The sequence below is a fragment of the Apostichopus japonicus genome, chromosome 2 (assembly GCF_037975245.1).
Source record: "Apostichopus japonicus isolate 1M-3 chromosome 2, ASM3797524v1, whole genome shotgun sequence".
In the NCBI taxonomy this organism is placed as follows: Eukaryota; Metazoa; Echinodermata; class Holothuroidea; order Aspidochirotida; family Stichopodidae; genus Apostichopus; species Apostichopus japonicus.
Genome location: NC_092562.1, coordinates 22,157,524 through 22,180,658, shown reverse-complemented (window position 1 = coordinate 22,180,658; position 23,135 = coordinate 22,157,524). Strand labels below are relative to the sequence as shown.

At 33.6% G+C, this 23,135-nt stretch overlaps 1 protein-coding gene across 27 annotated transcripts in view; it reads left to right on the top strand.

Moving 5' to 3' along the window:
- The window catches only part of LOC139982341 (uncharacterized), a 99,407-nt gene that overhangs the window by 43,223 nt on the left and 33,049 nt on the right, over positions 1-23,135 (top strand). For 6 of the 27 annotated variants that reach the window (XM_071995119.1, XM_071995130.1, XM_071995096.1 and 3 more), the window contains 16 exons: positions 299-346; positions 838-876; positions 2,901-2,939; positions 4,430-4,477; positions 4,960-4,998; positions 7,051-7,089; positions 9,124-9,162; positions 11,766-11,888; positions 12,065-12,211; positions 13,138-13,425; positions 15,501-15,800; positions 16,576-16,851; positions 18,700-18,796; positions 20,249-20,374; positions 21,917-22,121; positions 22,728-22,794. In XM_071995119.1, the coding sequence (XP_071851220.1) occupies positions 299-346; positions 838-876; positions 2,901-2,939; positions 4,430-4,477; positions 4,960-4,998; positions 7,051-7,089; positions 9,124-9,162; positions 11,766-11,888; positions 12,065-12,211; positions 13,138-13,425; positions 15,501-15,800; positions 16,576-16,851; positions 18,700-18,796; positions 20,249-20,374; positions 21,917-22,121; positions 22,728-22,794 (1,920 nt within the window). The remainder of the gene's footprint in view (positions 1-298; positions 347-837; positions 877-2,900; positions 2,940-4,429; positions 4,478-4,959; positions 4,999-7,050; positions 7,090-9,123; positions 9,163-11,765; positions 11,889-12,064; positions 12,212-13,137; positions 13,426-15,500; positions 15,801-16,575; positions 16,852-18,699; positions 18,797-20,248; positions 20,375-21,916; positions 22,122-22,727; positions 22,795-23,135) is intronic. The other 21 variants (XM_071995186.1, XM_071995202.1, XM_071995156.1 and 18 more) reach the window with 7 other exon arrangements.

Sequence of the window (23,135 nt, the reverse complement as noted above, 5' to 3'; positions counted from 1 at the left end):
CTTTGGAATCTTTTAGAGTTTTAATTTTTGAACAATGTACAGCATAGTATGTGTATTTAACTGGCATTTATGTCATAGAAAAGAACAAGAACCAAGATGGCTGCATCACATTCCAAAGAACTTCTCTTCCCCACAGTATGCAGTTTGTTGTTTCTAAACATATTGTGTCAAACATTTATTGCTAAGATAGTTACATTAAATACACAATGCATTTAACCTCAAAAGCAAATATAACACTACCTCTAGATGAATTCTCCAGTTTGATAAACATTCTATGCATTTTCTTTGGGAATCTCAGCTTCGCCCACCAGTAGGCCAGATGCAACTGAAACTACAAACATGACAGGTGGGTCTAAAACTCAGTCACACAGTACATAATGATCTGTACCAAAAATATCTCACAAGAAGAAAGGAAACTGTTAAATTGATGGAAACAATATAGGGTTTGACAAGAAAGGAGGTTTTTTTTTACCTTTCTTTGTCACTACTGTTCCTTTAACCAGAAGCTATCATTACACATTGGTTATATTTAAACTGTTTCATTCTATTTGTTATTCTGCCTTACATGAAGACTTGAGGATTGAAATGCCAATGGTCCTTAATTGTTACATATACTTACAGTATGTTTCCTTGTTAATGCAGTAGGTAAAATTGGATGGGGGGGGGGGGGGGGAATATCAAATGTTTCTGTCATTTTTCTTCATGTTATAGTTGTGTGTGTCTAACTCTAAGTAAACTTGGCTAAATACATTACTGGAATAGTAGGTTACAGTATATTACAGTAGTAGCAAAGAGCCAGCCTTATCAATATCCTAACATCTTTATGGTACATTTCAGGGATGTTTACAACCAACACAACACAAACAATGACGACAGGTATGGTTTAATTTATGCAGTGGTGTCTGTATCACTTTGCAGTTATGCATCAGCCATCTTGCATAATAAGCATGTTACATGATATCAACCCTACATATACTCTACTCTCATTTGCATTTCATTTGTACAGCTCGTTCCATATTTTAAATGATCAATATGATCTTTGTATATTATTTTTAAATTATTTGATTTGTTTGCAAAGCTAACAAAACCAGACCAAAGGTTTGAAAACAATATTTATGACTATTCATGTACGGAAGACTATTTCACATCATCATTTTATCTCTGAGAATCATGAAAGTCGTCCTGACCAGATTATGCACTCAATATGAAACAGACAAAGGGAAGAACTATGAATAAACCACATCAGATTGGGAACTTCTCTCCTGTTCAAGAACCGTCCACATTTCTTGTTTTCAATCATCCACACTTCTTGTTTATTAAATCATTTCTGTTGCTGTCATAATGTTTTTCATACCTATTGTTCTCACACAAAAGAGTTGCTGCAAATCTGATTTTATACAGTATTTGTGTTTTCTGCTGGATCAAGAGTTTAAAGTGACCTGAATATTGTTCAAGATGATGTTTATATTGTTTGAAATTGTTCATGAACTGCTGCTAAATACAGACAATGTAAAAGTTGTTTTTCCTTTTCAGTTATTTGATCAATCATAAAGATCATTACTAATTTCTACACACTGTTTTGAAAATATATCTTCAGACGTTATTTCTACAATATGTGTTAACATTATTAAAGATACTAATTTATTCTGTTCTGTGTGGAAAGTTAACATGATTGCAATACCATTTCAACTCAGTATTAATTTATTAATGAAGGTATGAGGAGGGGGGTGGAGGCTGGCATGCAACAATGTTTTCTGTTTTTTCCTTTGATGTTATTTTAGCAGCATTATTAAAGATACTCATTTTATGCCTGATTGCAATACAGTTTCAACTCAGTATAAATTTACTGATGAAGGTATGGGGAGGGGGGAGGGGGATGGCATGCAACAATGTTTTCTGTTTTTTTCCTTTGACGTTATTTCAGCAGTATGTGTAAACATTATTAAAGATACTCATTTTATGCTTGATTGCAATACAGTTTCAACTCAGTATGAATTTACTGATGATGGTATGGGGAGGGGGTGGCGTGCAACAGTTGAAAGTGCACTAGTCGCATTGTTATATGGAGTTATCTCTTTGGATTCTTTTAGAGTTTTAATTTTTGAACAATGTACAGCATAGTATGTGTATTTAACTGGCATTTATGTCATAGAAAAGAACAAGAACCAAGATGGCTGCATCACATTCCAAAACTTCTCTTCACCACAATGTGCAGTTTGTTTTTTCTAAACATATTGTGTCATGCATTTAATGCTAAGATTATTACATTAAATACACAATGCATTAAACCTTAAAAACAAATATAACACTACCTCTATTTGAATTCTCCAGTTTGATAAACATTCTATGCATTTTCTTTGAGAATCTCAGCTTCGCCCACCAGTAGGCCAGATGTTACTGAAACTACAAAAATGACATGTGGGTCTGAAACTCAGTCACACAGTAGATAATGATCTGTACCAAAATATCTCACAAAAGAGAAAGGGAAACTGTTAAATTGATGCAAAGAATATAAAGTTTGACAAAAAAAGGAGGTTTTTTTTATACCTTTCTTTGTCACTACTGTTCCTTTAACCAGTAGCTATCATTACACATTGGTTATATTTAAACTGTTTCATTCTATTTGTTATTCTGCCTTACATGAAGACTTGAGGATTGAAATGCCAATGGTCCTAATTGTTACATATACTTACAGTATGTTACCTTGTTAATGCAGTAGGTAAAATTATTTGGCGGGATATCAGATGTTTCTGTCATTTTTCTTCATGTTATAGTTGTATGTGTCTAACTCTAAGTAAACTTGACTAAATACATTACTGGAATAGTAGGTTACAGTATATTACAGTAGTAGCAAAGAGCCAACCTTATCAATATCCTAACATCTTTATGATACATTTCAGGGATGTTTACAACCAACACAACACAAACAATGACAACAGGTATGGTTTAATTTATGCAGTGGTGTCTGTATCACTTTGCAGTTATGCATCAGCCATCTTGCATTATAAGCATGTTACATGATATCAACCTTACATACTGTATACTCTACTCTCATTTGCATATCATTTGTACAGCTCATATCATATTTTAAATGATCAATATGATCTTTGTATATTATTTTTAAATTATTTGATTTGTTTGCAAAGCTAACAAAACCAGACCAAAGGTTTGTAAACAATATTTATGACCAGTCATGTAAGGAAGACTATTTCACATCATCATTCTATCTCTGAGAATCATGAAAGTCGTCCTGACCAGATTGTGCACTCAATATGAAACAGACAAAGGGAAGAAACATGAATAAACCACATCAGATTAGGAACTTCTCTCCTGTTCAAGAATCATCCACATTTCTTGTTTTTAATCATCCCCATTTCTTGTTTATTAAATTATTTCTGTTGCCATCATAGTTTTTCCATGCCTATTGTTCTCAAACAAAAGAGTTGCTGCAAATCTGATTTTATACAGTATTTGTGTTTTCTGCTAGATCAAGAGTTTAAAGTGACCTGAATCTTGTTCAAGATGATGTTTACATTGTTTGAAATTGTTCATGAACTGCTGCTAAATACAGACAATGTAAAGGTTGCTTTTCCTTTTCAGTTATTTGATCAATCATACAGACCATTTCTTATTTATACAGACTGTTTTAAAAATATATCTACTGACGTTATTTCAGCAATATGTGTAAACATTATTAAAGATACTAATTTATTCTTTTCTGTATGGAATATTAACATGATTGCAATACAATTTCAACTCAGTATTAATTTATTGATTAATGTTTGGGGAGGGGGAGGGGGGTTGCATGCAACAATGTTATCTGTTTTTTCCTTTGACGTTATTTTAGCAGCATTATTAAAGATACTCATTTTATGCTTGATTGCAATACAGTTTCAACTCAGTATAAATTTACTGATGAAGTATGGAGAGGGGGAGGGGGATGGCATGCAACAATATTTTCTGTTTTTCCTTTGACGTTTTTTTCAGCAGTATGTGTAATCATTATTAAAGATACTCATTTTATGCTTCATTGCAATACAGTTTCAACGCAGTATGAATATACTGATGAAGGTATGGGGAGGGGGGTGGCGTGCACCAGTGGCATTGTTATATGGAGTTATCTCTTTGGATTCTTTTAGAGGTTTTATTTTTTTTGAACAATATACAGCATACAGTAGTATATGAATTTAACTGGCATTAATGTCATATAAAAGACCAAGAACCAAGATGGCTGCATCACATTCCAAAAAACTTCTCTTCACCACAGTGTGCAGTTTTTTTTTTCTTAACATATTGTGTCATGCATTTATTGCTAAGATTGTTACATTAAATACACAATGCATTTAACCTTAAAAACAAATATAACACTACCTCTATTTGAATTCTCCAGTTTGATAAACATTCTATGCATTTTCTTTGGGAATCTCAGCTTCGCCCACCAGTAGGCCAGATGTTACTGAAACTACAAAAATGACATGTGGGTCTGAAACTCAGTCACACAGTAGATAATGATCTGTACCAAAATATCTCACAAAAGAGAAAGGGAAACTGTTAAATTGATGCAAAGAATATAAAGTTTGACAAAAAAAGGAGGTTTTTTTTATACCTTTCTTTGTCACTACTGTTCCTTTAACCAGTAGCTATCATTACACATTGGTTATATTTAAACTGTTTCATTCTATTTGTTATTCTGCCTTACATGAAGACTTGAGGATTGAAATGCCAATGGTCCTAATTGTTACATATACTTACAGTATGTTACCTTGTTAATGCAGTAGGTAAAATTATTTGGCGGGATATCAGATGTTTCTGTCATTTTTCTTCATGTTATAGTTGTATGTGTCTAACTCTAAGTAAACTTGACTAAATACATTACTGGAATAGTAGGTTACAGTATATTACAGTAGTAGCAAAGAGCCAACCTTATCAATATCCTAACATCTTTATGATACATTTCAGGGATGTTTACAACCAACACAACACAAACAATGACAACAGGTATGGTTTAATTTATGCAGTGGTGTCTGTATCACTTTGCAGTTATGCATCAGCCATCTTGCATTATAAGCATGTTACATGATATCAACCTTACATACTGTATACTCTACTCTCATTTGCATTTCATTTGTACAGCTCATATCATATTTTAAATGATCAATATGATCTTTGTATATTATTTTTAAATTATTTGATTTGTTTGCAAAGCTAACAAAACCAGACCAAAGGTTTGAAAACAATATTAATGACCAGTCATGTAAGGAAGACTATTTCACATCATCATTCTATCTCTGAGAATCATGAAAGTCGTCCTGACCAGATTGTGGACTCAATATGAAACAGACAAAGGGAAGAAACATGAATAAACCACATCAGATTGGAACTTCTCTCCTGTTCAAGAATCATCCACATTTCTTGTTTTTAATCATCCCCATTTCTTGTTTATTAAATTATTTCTGTTGCCATCATAGTTTTTCCATGCCTATTGTTCTCAAACAAAAGAGTTGCTGCAAATCTGATTTTATACAGTATTTGTGTTTTCTGCTGGATCAAGAGTTTAAAGTGACCTGAATCTTGTTCAAGATGATGTTTATATTGTTTGAAATTGTTCATGAACTGCTGCTAAAAACAGACAATGTAAAGGTTGCTTTTCCTTTTCAGTTATTTGATCAATCATAAAAACCATTACTTATTTCTACAGACTGTTTTGAAAATATATCTTCTGACGTTATTTCAGCAATATGTGTAAACATTATTAAAGATACTAATTTATTCTTTTCTGTATGGAATATTAACATGATTGCAATACAATTTCAACTCAGTATTAATTTATTGATGAAGGTTTTGGGAGGGGGGAGAGGGTTGGCATGCAACAATGTTATCTGTTTTTTCCTTTGACGTTATTTTAGCAGCATTATTAAAGATACTGATTTTATGCTTGATTGCAATACAGTTTCAACTCAGTATAAATTTACTGATGAAGGTATGGAGAGGGGGGAGGGGGATGGCATGCATCAATGTTTTCTGTTTTTTCCTTTGACGTTATTTCAGCAATATGTGTAAACATTATTAAAGATACTCATTTTATGCTTCATTGCAATACAGTTTCAACTCAGTATGAATATACTGATGAAGGTATGGGGAGGGGGGTGGCGTGCAACAGTTGAAAGTGCACCAGTCGCAATGTTATATGGAGTTATCTCTTTGGATTCTTTTAGAGGTTTATTTTTTGAACAATATACAGCATAGTATGTGTATTTAACTGGCATTAATGTCATAGAAAAGACCAAGAACCAAGATGGCTGCATCACATTCCAAAACTTCTCTTCACCACAATGTGCAGTTTGTTTTTTCTAAACATATTGTGTTATGCATTTATTGCTAAGATTGTTACATTAAATACACAATGCATTTAACCTTAAAAACAAATATAACACTACCTCTAGTTGAATTCTCCAGTTTGATAAACATTCTATGCATTTTCTTTGGGAATCTCAGCTTCGCCCACCAGTAGGCCAGATGTTACTGAAACTACAAAAATGACATGTGGGTCTGAAACTCAGTCACACAGTAGATAATGATCTGTACCAAAATATCTCACAAAAAAAAAAGGGAAACTGTTAAATTGATGCAAGGAATATAAAGTTTGACAAGAAAGGTTTTTTTTTTTTACCTTTCTTTGTCACTACTGTTCCTTTAACCAGTAGCTATCATCACACATTGGTTTTATTTAAACTGTTTCATTCTATTTGTTATTCTGCCTTACATGAAGACTTGAGGATTGAAATGCCAATGGTCCTTAATTGTTACGTATATACTTACAGTATGTTACCTTGTTAATGCAGTAGGTAAAATTGTTTGGCGGGGAGGGGGGGGGGGGGAATATCAGATGTTTCTGTCATTTTTCTTTATGTTACAGTTGTGTCTAACTCTAAGTAAACTTGGCTTAATACATTACTGGAATGGTAGGTTACAGACTTACAGTATATTGCAGTAAGTAGTAGCAAAGAGCCAACCTTATCAATATGGTAACATTTTTATGATACATTTCAGAGATGTTTACAACCAACACAACACAGACAATGACACCAGGTATGGTTTAATTTGTGCAGTGCTGTCTGTATCACTTTGCAGTTATGCATCAGCCATCTTGCATTATAAGCATGTTACATGATATCAACCTTACATATACTCTACTCTCATTTGCATTTCATTTGTACAGCTCATATCATATTTTAAATGATCAATATGATCTTTGTATATTATTTTTAAATTATTTGATTTGTTTGCAAAGCTAACAAAACCAGACCAAAGGTTTGTAAACAATATTAATGACCAGTCATGTAAGAAAGACTATTTCACATCATCGTTCCATCGCTGAGAATCATGAAAGTCGTCCTGACCAGATTGTGCACTCAATATGAAACAAACAAAGGGAAGAACTATGAATAAACCACATCAGATTAGGAACTTCTCTCCTGTTCAAGAATCATCCACATTTCTTGTTTTTAATCATCCCCATTTCTTGTTTATTAAATTATTTCTGTTGCCATCATAGTTTTTCCATGCCTATTGTTCTCAAACAAAAGGGTTGCTGCAAATCTGATTTTATACAGTATTTGTGTTTTCTGCTGGATCAAGAGTTTAAAGTGACCTGAATCTTGTTCAAGATGATGTTTACATTGTTTGAAATTGTTCATGAACTGCTGCTAAATACAGACAATGTAATGGTTGCTTTTCCTTTTCAGTTATTTGATCAATCATAAAGACCATTACTTATTTATACAGACTGTTTTAAAAATATATCTTCTGACGTTATTTCAGCAATATGTGTAAACATTATTAAAGATACTAATTTATTCTTTTCTGTATGGAATATTAACATGATTGCAATACAATTTCAGCTCAGTATTAATTTATTGATGAAGGTTTGGGGAGGGGGAGGGGGTGGCATGCAACAATGTTATCTGCTTTTTCCTTTGACGTTATTTTAGCAGCATTATTAAAGATACTGATTTTATGCTTGATTGCAATACAGTTTCAACTCAGTATAAATTTACTGATGAAGGTATGGAGAGGGGGGAGGGGGACGGCATGCATCAATGTTTTCTGTTTTTTCCTTTGACGTTATTTCAGCAGTATGTGTAAACATTATTTAAAGATACTCATTTAATGCTTCATTGCAATACAGTTTCAACTCAGTATGAATATACTGATGAAGGTATGGGGAGGGGGGTGGCGTGCAACAGTTGAAAGTGCACCAGTCGCAATGTTATATGGAGTTATCTCTTTGGATTCTTGTAGAGGTTTAATTTTTTTGAACAATATACAGCATGCAGTAGTATGTGTATTTAACTGGCATTAATGTCATAGAAAAGACCAAGAACCAAGATGGCTGCATCACATTCCAAAACATCTCTTCACCGCAATGTGCAGTTTGTTTTTTCTAAACATATTGTGTTATGCATTTATTGCTAAGATTGTTACATTAAATACACAATGCATTTATCCTCAAAAGCAAATATAACGATACCTTTAGATGAATTCTCCAGTTTGATAAACATTCTATGCATTTTCTTTGGGAATCTCAGCTTCGCCCACCAGTAGGCCAGATGTTACTGAACCTGCAATGATGACAGGTGGGTCTAAATATCAGTCACCACAGTAGATAATGTCTGTACCAAAATATCTCACAACAAGAAAGGGAAACTGTTAAATTGATGGAAACAGAATAATGTTTGACAAGAAAGGAGGTGTTTTTTTACCTTTCTTTGTCACTACTGTCCCTTTAACCAGTAGCTATCATCGCACATTGGTTATATTTAAACTGTTTCATTCTATATGTTATTCTGCCTTACATGAAGACTTGAGGATTGAAATGCCAATGGTCCTTAATTGTTACATATACAGTACTTACAGTATGTTACCTTGTTAATGCGGTAGGTAAAATTGTTTGGGGAGGGAATATCAGATGTTTCTGTCATTTTTCTTTATGTTATAGTTGTATGTGTCTAACTCTAAGTAAACTTGGGTAAGTACATTACTGGAATGGTAGGTTACATTATATTACAGTAGTAGCAAAGAGCCAACCTATCAATATCGTAACATTTTTATGATACATTTCAGAGATGTTTACAACCAACACACCACAGACAATGACACCAGGTATGGTTTAATTTATGCAGTGGTGTCTGTATCACTTTGCAGTTATGCATCAGCCATATTGCATAATATGCATGTTACATGATATCAACCTTACATATACTCTATTCTCATTTGCATATCATTTGTACAGCTCATTTCATATTTTAAATGATCAATATGATCTTTGTATATTGTTTTTAAATTATTTGATTTGTTTGCAAAGCTAACAAAACCAGATTAATGGTTTGAAAAAGTGTTTATGACTATTCATGTAAGGAAGACTATTTCACATCATCATTCTATCTCAGAGAATCATAAAAGTGGTCCTGACCAGATTGTGCACTCAATATGAAACAGACAAAGGGAAGAACTATGAATAAACCACATCAGATTGGGAACTTCTCTCCTGTTCATGAATCATCCACATTTCTTGTTTTCAATCATCCACATATCTTGACTTAAGATTAATTTCTGTTGCTGTCATAATTTTGTCATGCCCTTTTATCTTAAACAAAAAAGCAACTGCAAAGTTTGTATCTGATTTTATACAGTATTTGTGATGTAAAGTTCATAGTGCCTTGAATCCTGTTTAAGATGAATTTTAAGTTCATGATTTTTCATAAACTACAGACAATGTAATGGTTACTTTTCCTTTCAGCTGTTTGAACAATTGAAAAGACCATTATTTGTTTGTAAAGTCTATCTAAATAATACCGATTGATCTGTTCATATTCCTGTTTTCAGCTGTTGAATTAATGTGATCATTGCAGCTGCACATTCGGTCAAAAATGTTCCATCTTGCTTGCATAAGACATGTTGATTGATTAAATTGAAATTCTCAGGCAATGATTGGTTGGTTTGTTGATCCTAATTTGTTGTAGGTTGAAGTTAGTTTTGATTGAAGTCACAAGAACTTCATTAATCCTTCTACAAATGAAGATTAAAAGCTTCCTCTACCAGACATATTAATGAAAGAATAAAGTAGAAAATAGGAACTAATATTATTGCAAGTTGATTTATATTTCATGTTCATGAGCTGGTTGAGCCATTGCTTTTGAGTGATACTATGCTCCCTACACTGTTGCTTATGTTATTATGTTGGCATTATATAAACTTTGACACATCTACAAATATAATGCACTCACAGATGTTTAGATCATGTCATTACCTAGATAATTTGAAGATTAGGTTTGTTGTCACTGTGGCCTGTCTTGAGGGTATTTTATTAAATCCCATCACATCTATGATGCATTTGACAAATATATTCATTCATAGCTTTGGCAAGTCTTATATCATGCGTTCATTACATGATATTATTCAAACAATTCATAACTTCCATAAAGTGCCATGTTGATGATTTTGTTGTGTTTTGTTTCAATATTATTACATTTACTATAATTTGTAATAGTATGGTGTTGCTTTGTTGGTGCTCTTATTTTCTTTATTGTTTTCTGTCTTTGTCTATTCTTACTTTATTCCAGCAATATGTGTTTAAAATGTTAAAGATATATATAACATGATTGCAATACTAACATTGATATCATAGAAAATAAAAACATACATTTGTAATGCAAACAAAGTTTAGTATCCTGTCATACTGTGGATTTGAAAGTCTTGCCAGAATGTTTGATTACATTTGAATATCAGACTTGGAACTTGGACTTGGAATGGGTTGTTGTCCCTTGCACTAAGTTGCACAAAGGTACTTTAGAACCTTCACATTTTTATTTTTGAAACAAGATGAAGTTAAAATGCCCCCCCAAAAAGCAAATCTCAACCCAATCAACTGCCACAATGCACACTTAGCTAAACACTTGCATATGTACTACAGTACACAGCAGTACTGTGTCAAAAATAGGTCCAAACACAGGTTTTTGTGGGAGAAGAGGAAAAAAATCAATATTCACATTATCATGTCTCATGTAAATGATGGTGAGTGAATGTGTAATGGTAACTGAAACTTTGGTTTACTTTATGAATTCATCAGTGTAACCTCCACATTTTTAGGATGACAAATGGTGTTAGAATGCACAGTCTTAGAATTTCCCTGGATGCGGTTGTCCTTTGCTTTTTTGCCAGATATTGAGGTCAAGTTAGACTTGTAATTAACTTACTCTACAAGAGAACAATTTTGGAGTGTTGCAATAAGTTGTTTGATAATCCATGACATCATGTACTCTTTACTTTCTGTTATATTTGTCTGCAATGATAGTTGACGTGATAGTGATTATATTGTAGTGTATTCTAGATCCTTTACCAGTAGATAATACTAACTTTATTACCTCTCCTCCATGCCTCCCCACCCCCAAACCAGAAACAGTTGTTAATGTTCCCTGAACTAAAATTTGGCAGTGATTGCTAAATCCCATTCTTTTCATGTAAATGAGAAAGGCAACTTTGCCTCTGTCTGTCTGTTTTTGAACAATCTCAACAAATATGATCACCCTTCTAAATCTCAATAGTCCTAAGCAGTACGGTTGCCATCAAAATCAATGGACATGCAGTAAAGTCGATAAGAATGTAAAAGGTTTTGTGAGAACAATATCTGCAACACATTTTACTTATCCATATTTGATTTAGCTATGACAGTCTCCTTTGTTATTTTCTCTTTGATATCAATGCAGACCCATGCCTGATACAACCATGCGATGGTAATGCTAATTGTACTCATAATGAAGGTCTTGTGAAGTGTACATGCAAAGATGGCTTTTATGGTGATGGAACAATAAATGGAACTGGCTGTACTGGTATGTCACCAATTAATTTGTTTACTTTAAAGTGGCCAAAAAAATTCAGATTGGTTTGAAAGTCAGATATGATATTTAATATTCCTTTGAAATATATACAATAGAATTTCACACTATTACTTGTAATGGATATCTTGAACTAACTCATGCACCACATTAATGTCTTGCTCTAATAGGGTGTCCACGCAATGTGCCTGATGAAAAGTTTGGTTTAAATTGCTCATCACCTTGCACTTGTGCTTCCAATGCTGAGTGCAATTCTGAGACTGGAGTATGCTCTGGAGGTGCGTGTGGTGCTCCGATGCCAACAACATGTGACAAAAGTAAGTAGAATCATACAAGCTAGTAGCCATAACATTTTGTTTCATTTTCTTGGACATGTTATCATCATTAATATTTTTAAAGTGAATTGATTGCAACATAGTTTTCACATTTTATTTCCATGATTTCATTTCGAGTTCATGTTAGTATGATGCATCTCACTGAAGCAATATAAATATCTGTGTTAATATGATCCATCTTATTTGGCTTTGAATAATTTTCCTGAAGCATTACAATCAGTGAGTGACATCGATTCTGTATAGTATTGATAAATATATGTTAGATAATTATTCAAGTAGTGTAATTTTACAGCATTTGAAAATATATATGTCCTATTTATACTACACTGAAACAAGGACAAAAGCATAGTCTATTAAATGTCATTAATGAAACAGAAGCAAATCATTGGTGTTTACATACAGCATTTAGCAGTTCAAATCATTCCTTGCCCAATATGATGAAGATATATTATCATAGCTGAGAGTTGTTGAACCTGATAGACTATTTAACTTTCAGATTTGAACTCAATAGAAAGATGTAATCTTTTCATGCACACCAAATGAAACAAAGTTTGACAAAATGTCGGAAGGGTTGGTTTCTTACTTGTGAATTTGTTATAGCATTACTGTATTGGCATAGAGTTTCCCAGACTAAACATTGTATTTGCATTATATAGTTTTTGTAAGTGAATGTAATGTGTTGTACTTTGTGTTAATGGTTGAGCAGTTTAGGAATTTGAATATTCTTTATAAATGTAGTGTAATGTAATTTGGAACACTGGTTTTGTGTTGTAGAATGTTTCTTTGCAGTAAATTTAGTTACTCAACTGTTATATAAGGGCATAACATCTTGTTTATTGTATGATTGATCTCTTAGAAAATAAAATTAATTTATGCATTACACAAGTGAATACTCATTCCACCTTCAGATAATTTGACTGTCATGATACTCCCAGATGATATGGATGTTGATGAGAAGACAGCATTTACTTTGTTTTGTACTGTCAACTTGGGTACGGCTGATGTAAATGTGACATGGACCTACCCTGCTGGTGCTGAGATACAATCTGGAGTTGTTAGGAGCAAGCTAACTTCATTTCTAACAGTATCAAATGCAGGAAAAGAGCACAGTGGAACTTACACTTGTATTGCACGGCTAAATAAACCAACTGAAACTGTGACAAGCAGAAACGACAGTGTTAACATTAATGTCAGAGGTATGTTAACAATGTGTATATAACTTACACATGATTTTACATCCTTGCAATGCTTGATGAATTATTACAAGCTATTCCCTTTCATTTTGATTTTTCATCAATGCCGCATGTTCTGAAGAAAACGCTGCTATTTTGCAAGCTAATATATCATGTAAACTTGAATTTGATCCATGCTTACAGTATTTCCTTTAGGGAAGATACAGAATATTGAAAATAATTTACTATTATTTCAAGAACTTTAGAAAGAGAAATATTCTGTATACCCTTAGTGAGACTGTGCATCCTTAAGGGACTCAGTTTACAAATGAGACACAAATAATGACTTAACATGAAGAGTAATATCAGAGGCTTTATAATTACATATTAGAAGAAAAAAAGAGGAATTTGCAGCAACTTTTAAAAGTGTTGTTCCAATGAAAGACATGCACAACTGCTCAACACATCATAAAAATGTTAAAACCCCATAACATTCAGAAAAGAACTGAATGTAATTGTAGAAGTTTTCCTAACAATTTTAGTGGTAATAAATATGGTCAATATCACTAACAAAATATGTCCCAAATATATTTTGAGTGAGAGAAAGGTAAACATACTATTGGAGAAAGAGAAACATTATCGCCACGTTGTAACCAAGACTGGTTTTTCTTATAATGTAAATCAGTGTGCTATGTTAATTCACAATTGAGAAGCTTCATGTGACTGCATTACGTAGTTATCTCAAAGAAACGTTAGAATTTATGCATGCTTGCCAGCTTTATAACACTTTCATGCATGAATCATTCTTAATATGCATTCCAGACTTGAGATCCTCCTTTCATTTGATATCAGATTGTGGCATTCATATCATTCTGACAAGAACATAGGAGCTTTTCGTCATCCTCAAGTTCCTCAACACAGTGTAGCAGAGAAAGTTCTCTTTCCATTTCTGAGATCAAACAGATTTCTAAATCTGTTGTGAATATAACTGATGTCATCTACATACACAATATAGTTTTTACTCACAATAGGTTAATAGGCTAATTCAATATGATTGATCATCAGGTATCTATCTTAAATGGATTTTTAGAACATTGGTTACTCCATTTACATTATCAGACAGGGCATTTCTAAGGCCAACACTTTCAGCTGACTAAATTACATCTCCAAAATCCTTACACATGTATTCCCCTTGTGAAAAATCCCCCCCCCCATTCAAATTCCTTATGCACACTCAAGCAGGGGTTTACTTCATTCAAAGACAATATGTGGGAGAACCATTCAAGCTACCCAATAGCTAACTTTTTGTCCACCCCCTAACCTTAGCTTTGTCCTCCCTTGCTCAAGACTTCCAAATCCAGTTTCCATCACCATAGGCAATTTCCAATGTGAAAAACTTCATTATCAAGTAAGACCCCACATTACCCTTAGAACTATAGTTGCGATTTCCAATGTTGATTATGGTCTAAGATCCACTCCCATCTCTTGTGATTATTTGTGATTTACATCTTTAACTATGTTCTTTGTAAGGTGGGAAATTATGTAGGTGAAACAGGTCCTTGCTTCTGCTTGCATTTTAGTAATCACAAGAAATCTATTCAAAATAAATTTGCACAATTTTCCACTTTTGAGCAGTTTGATCGTCCTAGTTACACTTTCAAGGCCCTGAAATGTGTTTTAATTACTTCTGATTTCAAATCCTTAACTGAGCAATTTGATTGGAATTTGTTTGTATTTTCTCACATCACCTGTCTCAACAAGACTTTGGACCCCTAAACAACTATCAGTTTCACAAACATATATAATATTTTGTTCTCTTCTTTGTTCCTTAATCTCCTTGCTATATAATCATGGTTTATTCAGTACTGATTCCATCAGTGCCAATCTTTAAATATTTATCTAATGTCACACTTTATTTGTGTTTTTGTTTGTATTTCATGGAAATTCTGATGACCTTTAGAAACGAAAATTAATCAGCACGCTTTATTTCAGTTTTCAAATCATTTGCATCATTCACTCTTGTTTTTCAATCCTTCTTTTTCTACTCATCATTTTTGCATTTTGTTTTTGGGGGATCACACTTTTCATTATCATTTTAGTTCAAGGTGCAATAAGCCCCAGCTTTGAACATTTGAGAAAGGCAAGGATTGGAGATGATGTAACATTAACTTGTGAAGCTTTCGGAAATCCAAAACCAACTGTTGAATGGCTTTATAAGAATGACACTAATTTCAGCGGCAATACTACGCTAACAAGTGATACACCTGGCACTTGCTGTGTTGTTACAAGAAAACTTTATTTCACCAACTTGAAACTTGCAAACAATGGAACATATACATGTAAAGTGAGTGTTGGTGGTAATGTGACTGACCATGAGGAAGTGGACCTTTTTGTTGTCGGTAAGTGGATTGTATCTGTACGATAGTGTACAAGACACAGAACTCACGACAGTATGAAATGAAATGAGTCTTGCACAATACTTGCAATAATAAGCCAAAGCTGGTTTTAGGTAGCCTTTCAAATATTTATGGAGCAATAAGTTTCTATATATGTTTATATTAAATTGTCTTACAAACTCAAAATATAGGAACCATTCCTTCTTAATTGGTCACTGTTATACATTTTATGACTCTCACTACAATGACTAATTGACATTTGGTCTTTGAGTTGAACCATACTTTTGTGGACCTTGATGTCAGCAAAGTACTTCAGCTAGCTCCTATCTCTGGTAACATTTCTACTACTAGTGTCTGCTGTATACAAATTATCAATAAAGGAATTCATAAATTCGTTTCAACCTTCTTGGATTATCTCTTAAACATTCTTAGAATAAAATTTGTCTCATATATATTCAAAAAAGCAATGACCTCCAATAAATTAAATCATATAGCTTTATCTCACATGTTCATCTCATGAATCTTACTGCAGTTATCCATTATTTTATTTTATTAGCTTCATTTCATTGAGCCCATTAATGTATGAGCTTTGTAAAAGAAGAAAGTCAGCATTGTGTTTGAATCCTGCTCATTTCATCAACATGTACTTTTCATATTCCATGTCACAGAAGTTTCTTGCAACAGCATTTGCTATCTTGGAAATATTGGATTTGTTTTTGCTTCAATTTTACACCATCATGGTCTCAGTCTCTATAATATTTATATGGTCCTCCATCAGATTTTCCAGAAATCGTTAACTTGAGTCTACAAGAGAAATCATCTTCTTCTCTGAAGTTCAAGTGGACAGTCAAAGATAAGGGCAATGATAATATCACCTGCATGGCTAATTACTCTGAAGTTGAAAACGACAACAAGATGTCCAAGATTTGTGAAGAGACCAGCTGTGAATTAAGTGATCTCTCACCTAATACAGACTATATTATTTCTGTGGTGTGTAATAACACAGCTGGTCCTAGTAATACCTTGAACATGACTAGTAAGACCAGCTCAACAGGTGAGAAATATTCAATGTTGTAATGTTTTTTATTTCTACATTTATTAAGAAACATACAGTTATTATTCACATCTTCAATTGTACAAATATATAGGATTATATAGAGAAGGTTATTGTTTGTGGAGAATCCGCATTGCATTTGTTCATGGAATAGGATGTAAGAGCAGTGTTCGTTGTGTAAAGTTAGTTCAATAAGGTGACAGAACATGCTTTTTACTGTGGCTTTGAATATTCAGGTATATAACTATAAATTGTATGTTCTTGACAGTTGCTTGAATATTCAACTGGAAAGTTACTTCTACATGACTTGAATATAAAAAATATGACCAAGTCTTTGATTAATAAGTTGACTGTAGTACTAAAATACAGCTCTATTTGCAAGTGCGACAATTACCACTCCTGTGAAATTGTGAATAGTTTATGAAGTGCAATATGAATATTTTGGGACCTGTATGGGTTTGATATGAAGAACAAAAGCAAGTTTCTTTTGCATTGGTCTTCACTTTGAGCTTTTGTTCATAGTATGTATTAGCACTTCAGGAATTTTCCTATATTTTAAATTCCTTGAGCATGTCCAGAAGATTTCATTGAAAGACTAACTCAACTTAATAATAATCAGTTTGTAAAAGTTCTTCCTAAGACTGTATTATATGTTTTTCAATCATCTTTGGTTATTTTCACTGGAGGTTGTTGAGCTATAGATACTAATGTACCTACTGTGTACTGTGGAATATTCAAGGGTAGTATGGAAGTAAAAGTCATGGGAAATCCTGATTTCTTGTTGAATTTATTTTTGATTTAGTAAATTACTAGCACTTTTGCACAAAACGGTCATCAGATAAGTTTAATCAGCTAGAAAATGCTAAAAGGGGTGTACAAGAATGTATAAATTCTAATCAAATATTCATAAAATTATTTCTTCACAGGCATGATATACATCGAATTAGTTGGTGGATTTAGTGGGTTAAAATTGATATTTTCATTGGTTTAATTGCACATGTATGGAGAGGGTATTATAAGTGGTGAGACTAGCACTCCCCATCTCAAAAATGTGATTTTCATAGACGGCGTACTGCTATATATGGCATCATTTGTCTTACTACTTTGACTATAAATTTCAAGTGTTTTGTCTGTAAAAATTCTAATTAACCTGTCTGTATTCTGTGCATGTTGTTGTCCCTTCTGTTACTGTTACTTGTCATTCAGCCTTTGAAGAAGATCCTGCTAGGATTGAAACGTTAGGCCAACTTACATTCACACATTCTCTTACACAGGCTCTCTAGTGGATAAGCAGTTTGCTAATAGTTTTATTTTATTTTAAAATTCCAATTAATAATAAAATATTACTTGTTCGATATCAGTCTGAGCAATGAGAGTTAACAACACTTTTTAATGCCACACCATATGAACTTAATTTACATGTAGAAATGCAAGGTGGTTGACTCAAGTGTTCTACTTGTGTCATTTTGCAGCACTAACAAAAAAAAAAGACATGCTTCAGAGAGCACAAGTTAAGTTTAACTTGAAACATCATACCTATATATACTGTATGTTTCAAAGAGATATGTTCTTCGGGAATTACCATAACCTTTTTGTACATGTTATAACATGTTTATAAGAACAATAGAAAACATAACAGATTAACTGATGGTACTACATGCTATTACTTTTAAACTAAAATAAACTGCTAGCTATGTTATGTTCTGGACTGCATCTTTCCAAGTTTTGCCAGCACCTTATCTGTTGAATTCTGAAGCTCCATTAATTGCACTCTCCTGACAATATTACTGTAACCATAGATATCCTATTCCTTGATACTATGTCATAAATTTCTATTTACTTACTCAGTCCCAGAAGAAGTTCCAGACCTTAATGTTGCTGATGTGAACAGCACATTCATCACAGTGACATTAAAGCCAGTTTCTACTGACAATGGACCAATAAGGTATCTCAGAATATTCCTTTCAATTGGCTGACCAACAGTACCTATCATTCTGACCATGATGTGTAACTATATATGGGTGTGTGTGTTTATAGGAATAAAGGCAAAACTGCTGCATAAATTTGTACAAAGGCTGGATCTTGAAGGAGGTTACAAGAAGGCCTTTATTGCATTATTAAAAACAGTGTATGTTTCCCTCGAATACTTACAAACACGGGCACAGACTGATTAGGCTGATACTGTTAAAGAGATTGATGTCCAAGCACCAGGACAATATACCTGTTTACATAATTTATACAAAATGTATAGCCATAGAGAAGAACAGAGTAGATTTTGGTATCTTTTTGTAAGCTTTGTACTCCGTTTTACTCTCTTCCTTTTCCTAAGGATTTAAATTTCGTAAATGTTTGTACATACCGGAGCACTTATGTATGGATTCTCATCAGTGTTGATATAGGTGTTTATATAGATTCCATAATGAAATGTTGCTTATTCACCATCATAAACCTCTTCAATTTATGTGTACTGACCAATTAAAAGTATTTCCTGGTGGCTACAGTTGATTAGTGAGAGAAATTACAGACAATTTTGTGAATCTAACTGTGAAAACCACATCCTAATAGCATATTGTATTGTGAAGATATGAATTTTTATAATTTAGGGATATTTTGTAAATGTCATCTGGCAACTGCAGAATGGATGCCATCATCAGGGCCCTTCAGCTGAAAATGTGTTTCTTTATAATTTTCAATCATTTATTCACAAACAGGAATATTGCCACAAAAAAAGGATACATTTGATGAAAGTCTAAGTACAGAAACTTTAACAGCTTTGCAAACATTCCAAGTGTATCAGGTTTTAAAGCTTCCAAGGAGCATTTGCCCAGATGACATCACAGACCCCCCCCCCCTCCCTCACACTGTTATCCAACTACCTGGAGTAATTGAAGGTTTAGCCAGTCAAAATAGGTTACTACCAGTCAAAGTTAGGGGAATGACATTGAGATGGAGGTCTCAACTATCAGTGTTGAATATTTTTATCTTTGATATAAGTGTCACATTGTTTGTCTCCAGAATACCCCTATAAGGTTGCTTATGGCTTTAATGTCAGGGACCACACGGTATTGTTTGGAGTTGAAAATTTTGATAATGTGTAGAATAACAAAGGTGGCATCAATGGTTGTTCTGTGCAATTCATTTCAAGGCATTGGTGGAGTAGAATGCTCTTGAAGGAAGAAGAGTAGAACGCTCTTGAGGGGTACTTCTGGAGATGATCGAACACATTGTGGTTTATAATGTCAACAATGTGAACTGTTGTATCATTGGTTCATTTATAGAAATATCTTATTCAACAACAGAAAGTTTGATGGAAACACTTTCATTTTATTATTTAAATTGTAAATCTTTAATAATACCATTACTAATTTGGTGAAGTGACTCTCTTTTCTTTATGTAGTTGCTATGAGTTTGTAGTTGCTGAGAGAAGTGAAGTTGGAACTGACGCAGATAATGATGTCCCATTCAGTAGCGTTAAGGAAAATTCAGATGATGGAACTCCATACAGAGCTGTTGTTATGAACCAGTAAGTACCATACTGTATTTTCTTTCTAAAATGTATTCTTTTCCTTTTGTGAAGCTTGTAGACAAACTTGTAGACAAACTTGTTTGAAGCTAGTAGACAAGTCTACCAACCTACTCAGATAGGAATGTAATTTATCAAAAGGGCAAAACAGCCATATTGCAAAGCTTTGGTAAAGTTGAGGGTGTTGCATAAATGCAAAAGGGTGCTATATTTTGCAAATTTTGTATTATTGTTGAAGACCTTTTGACTTGTTAGATAGCACTTCACATACATGTTATATATTTATGTACTATACACTAGGATTTTTGTTGAAAGACATGTCTGGCCCTCTTGAATTCATACTTGGGGGTTTAGTCCCTCATAGGAATACATGTTAATATGGAGGGTGTTTAGATACAACATGGTGCCGTAAATTGCAGTAATGTTATAGGTCAATCCTGCACTAGATTTGTGGCATACTTGGCTCATGTGCCAGTGACCCTGCATGTTGTAACACTAAATATTAACATCATGAAATGTCTCACCCAGCCAGAATTAAAAAAATGGTTCACAAACTGATCCCTCAACACTGAAAGCAGTATGCATTTAAATTATGCATAGACCATACTTGCTTTGTTTGCGCTTGTTGCATAGAAGACTTCTCTAATAGTCCGGGATCCACAGTGACTTTGTTTCATCTCTAATAGCCCAGGATCCACATTCACTTTGTTTCATCTCTAGTAGTCCGAGATCCACAATGACTTTGTTTCATCTATAGTAGTCCAGGATCCACAATGGCTTTGTTTCATCTCTAATAGTCCGGGATCCACAACTACTTTGTTGCATCTCTAATAGTCCAGGATCCACAATGGCTTTGTTTCAGCTCTAATAGTCCAGGATCCACAATTACTCTGTTTTATCTCTAGTAGTCCAGGATCCACAATGGCTTTGTTTCATCTCTAATAGTCCGGGATCCACAATTACTTTGTTTCATCTCTAGTAGTCCGGGATCCACAATGGCTTTGTTTCATCTCTAGTAGTCCGGGATCCACAGTGACTTTCTGTCATCTATAATAGCCCAGGATCCAGTCTTTTGTTCATCTCTAGTAATCCAGGATCCACAATTACGTTGTTTCTCTAGTAGTCCAAGATCCAAAGTGACTTTTGTTTCATATCTTGTAGTCCAGGATTCACAATGACTTTGTTTCATCTCTAGTAGTCCAGGATTCACAATGACTTTGTGAGATCTCTAGTAGTCCGGGATCCACAATGACTTTGTGAGATCTCTAGTAGTCCGGGATCCACAATGACTATGTTTCATCTCTAATAGTCCGGAATCCGCAGTGACTTTGTTCCATCTCTAATAGTCCGGGGGATCCACATCCACTTTAATCAGAAGGGTGTGAGATGGGGAGAGGAATGGGTGCTGTTATGATACATTGTTATGTTTGTAGCTTCACACTTTAGTGCCTTTATTCATAAAACTTTAATTACTATTGGTGTTTAGGTGTACTGATTTCACGTTTACAATGTTGTGAAATAAATAAGTTTTCTTCATTACAGTGATGAATATACTGCTCAAAAGACAGTGATGATAGGAGCAGAAGGCAACCAGGAATCTACCTGTGAGTTACCTGGAAACAGTAGAAGGAAGCGAGCTTCTGAGTTAGTCTCCAGTCAAACTCTCACTGCCAGAAATGATCCTCTGGAAAGTGCAAGTAATTACAGTATCTTCCTACGAATCTATGTAATATCAACTAATGGAGAGGTGAGTGTTATCTTAACATATTTCAAAGTGTGTAATGCTTGAATTGATTGTTTAATTGATTGATTGTTAATTGATTGTTTAGACCATCGATGCCTTCTCTAACCTTACTATTGTAAACCAGCTTCACTCTAAAGTGCACCTGGCCATATTTCCACTTGTGAGTTACTTTTTTGTATTGTTTACTTGTTATTTTTCATGATTCACAGTTACCACACCCTTTGGTTCTATTCCATCTCTTCTTATTTGTCACAATAGTATAAACCTGTTTGAAGAGGTGCAGTAGTATTTGGTGGTAGCACATGAATATATAGAAAACCCCCAAAGCTTACATGAGTTAATACAAACATCCATCACTGTGTACTTGATTTAGTATAGCATAGCAAAATACTATACAACATTCAATTGACTTGTCAAACAAAATTCTATGTTCCTAGAAACTTATTTAATTCAATTTTAAAAAGTTAAATTAAAATGATTCCTTGATGACTATAATAGTTGCAGTCTGGCTTATTTCTTCTCTTTTTCCTCATTAAATGACAGTTATATATTTCATTAATCTATCTCTCTTTTTTTTTTCTTTTTTTTTTTTTTTTTTTTTTTATGTAGTATACTTATTCATCTAGTGACTATGGACACTATCAAACAACCAAGGAGACAAGCCCTACATCAGATGGTAATTTATCTGTCTATACATGTTATCTTTTGCTGAAGATTTCATTTCAAAGTTTCAGGCTTTTGTGTTTAATATAAGAAATGGAGAAAGCAGTGACTCCCACTTTTATATTATATTTTTTTTGTATTAATTGCCAGTGCTCATCTCTTTGTTTTGGCATATTATTGTAGAACTAAAGAACCTGAAGTGGGAAACAATGTTAAAGAGTTAAAAACATAGTTTTATAGTGCCAGTCGATTCTTCTGTAGGCAGTAACATTTACTTACTATTGAACAGTAGCAAACTTGATTTTGATTCCACTTTGGTATCAAACGTCAACGCCAAACGACAATACCTTATAC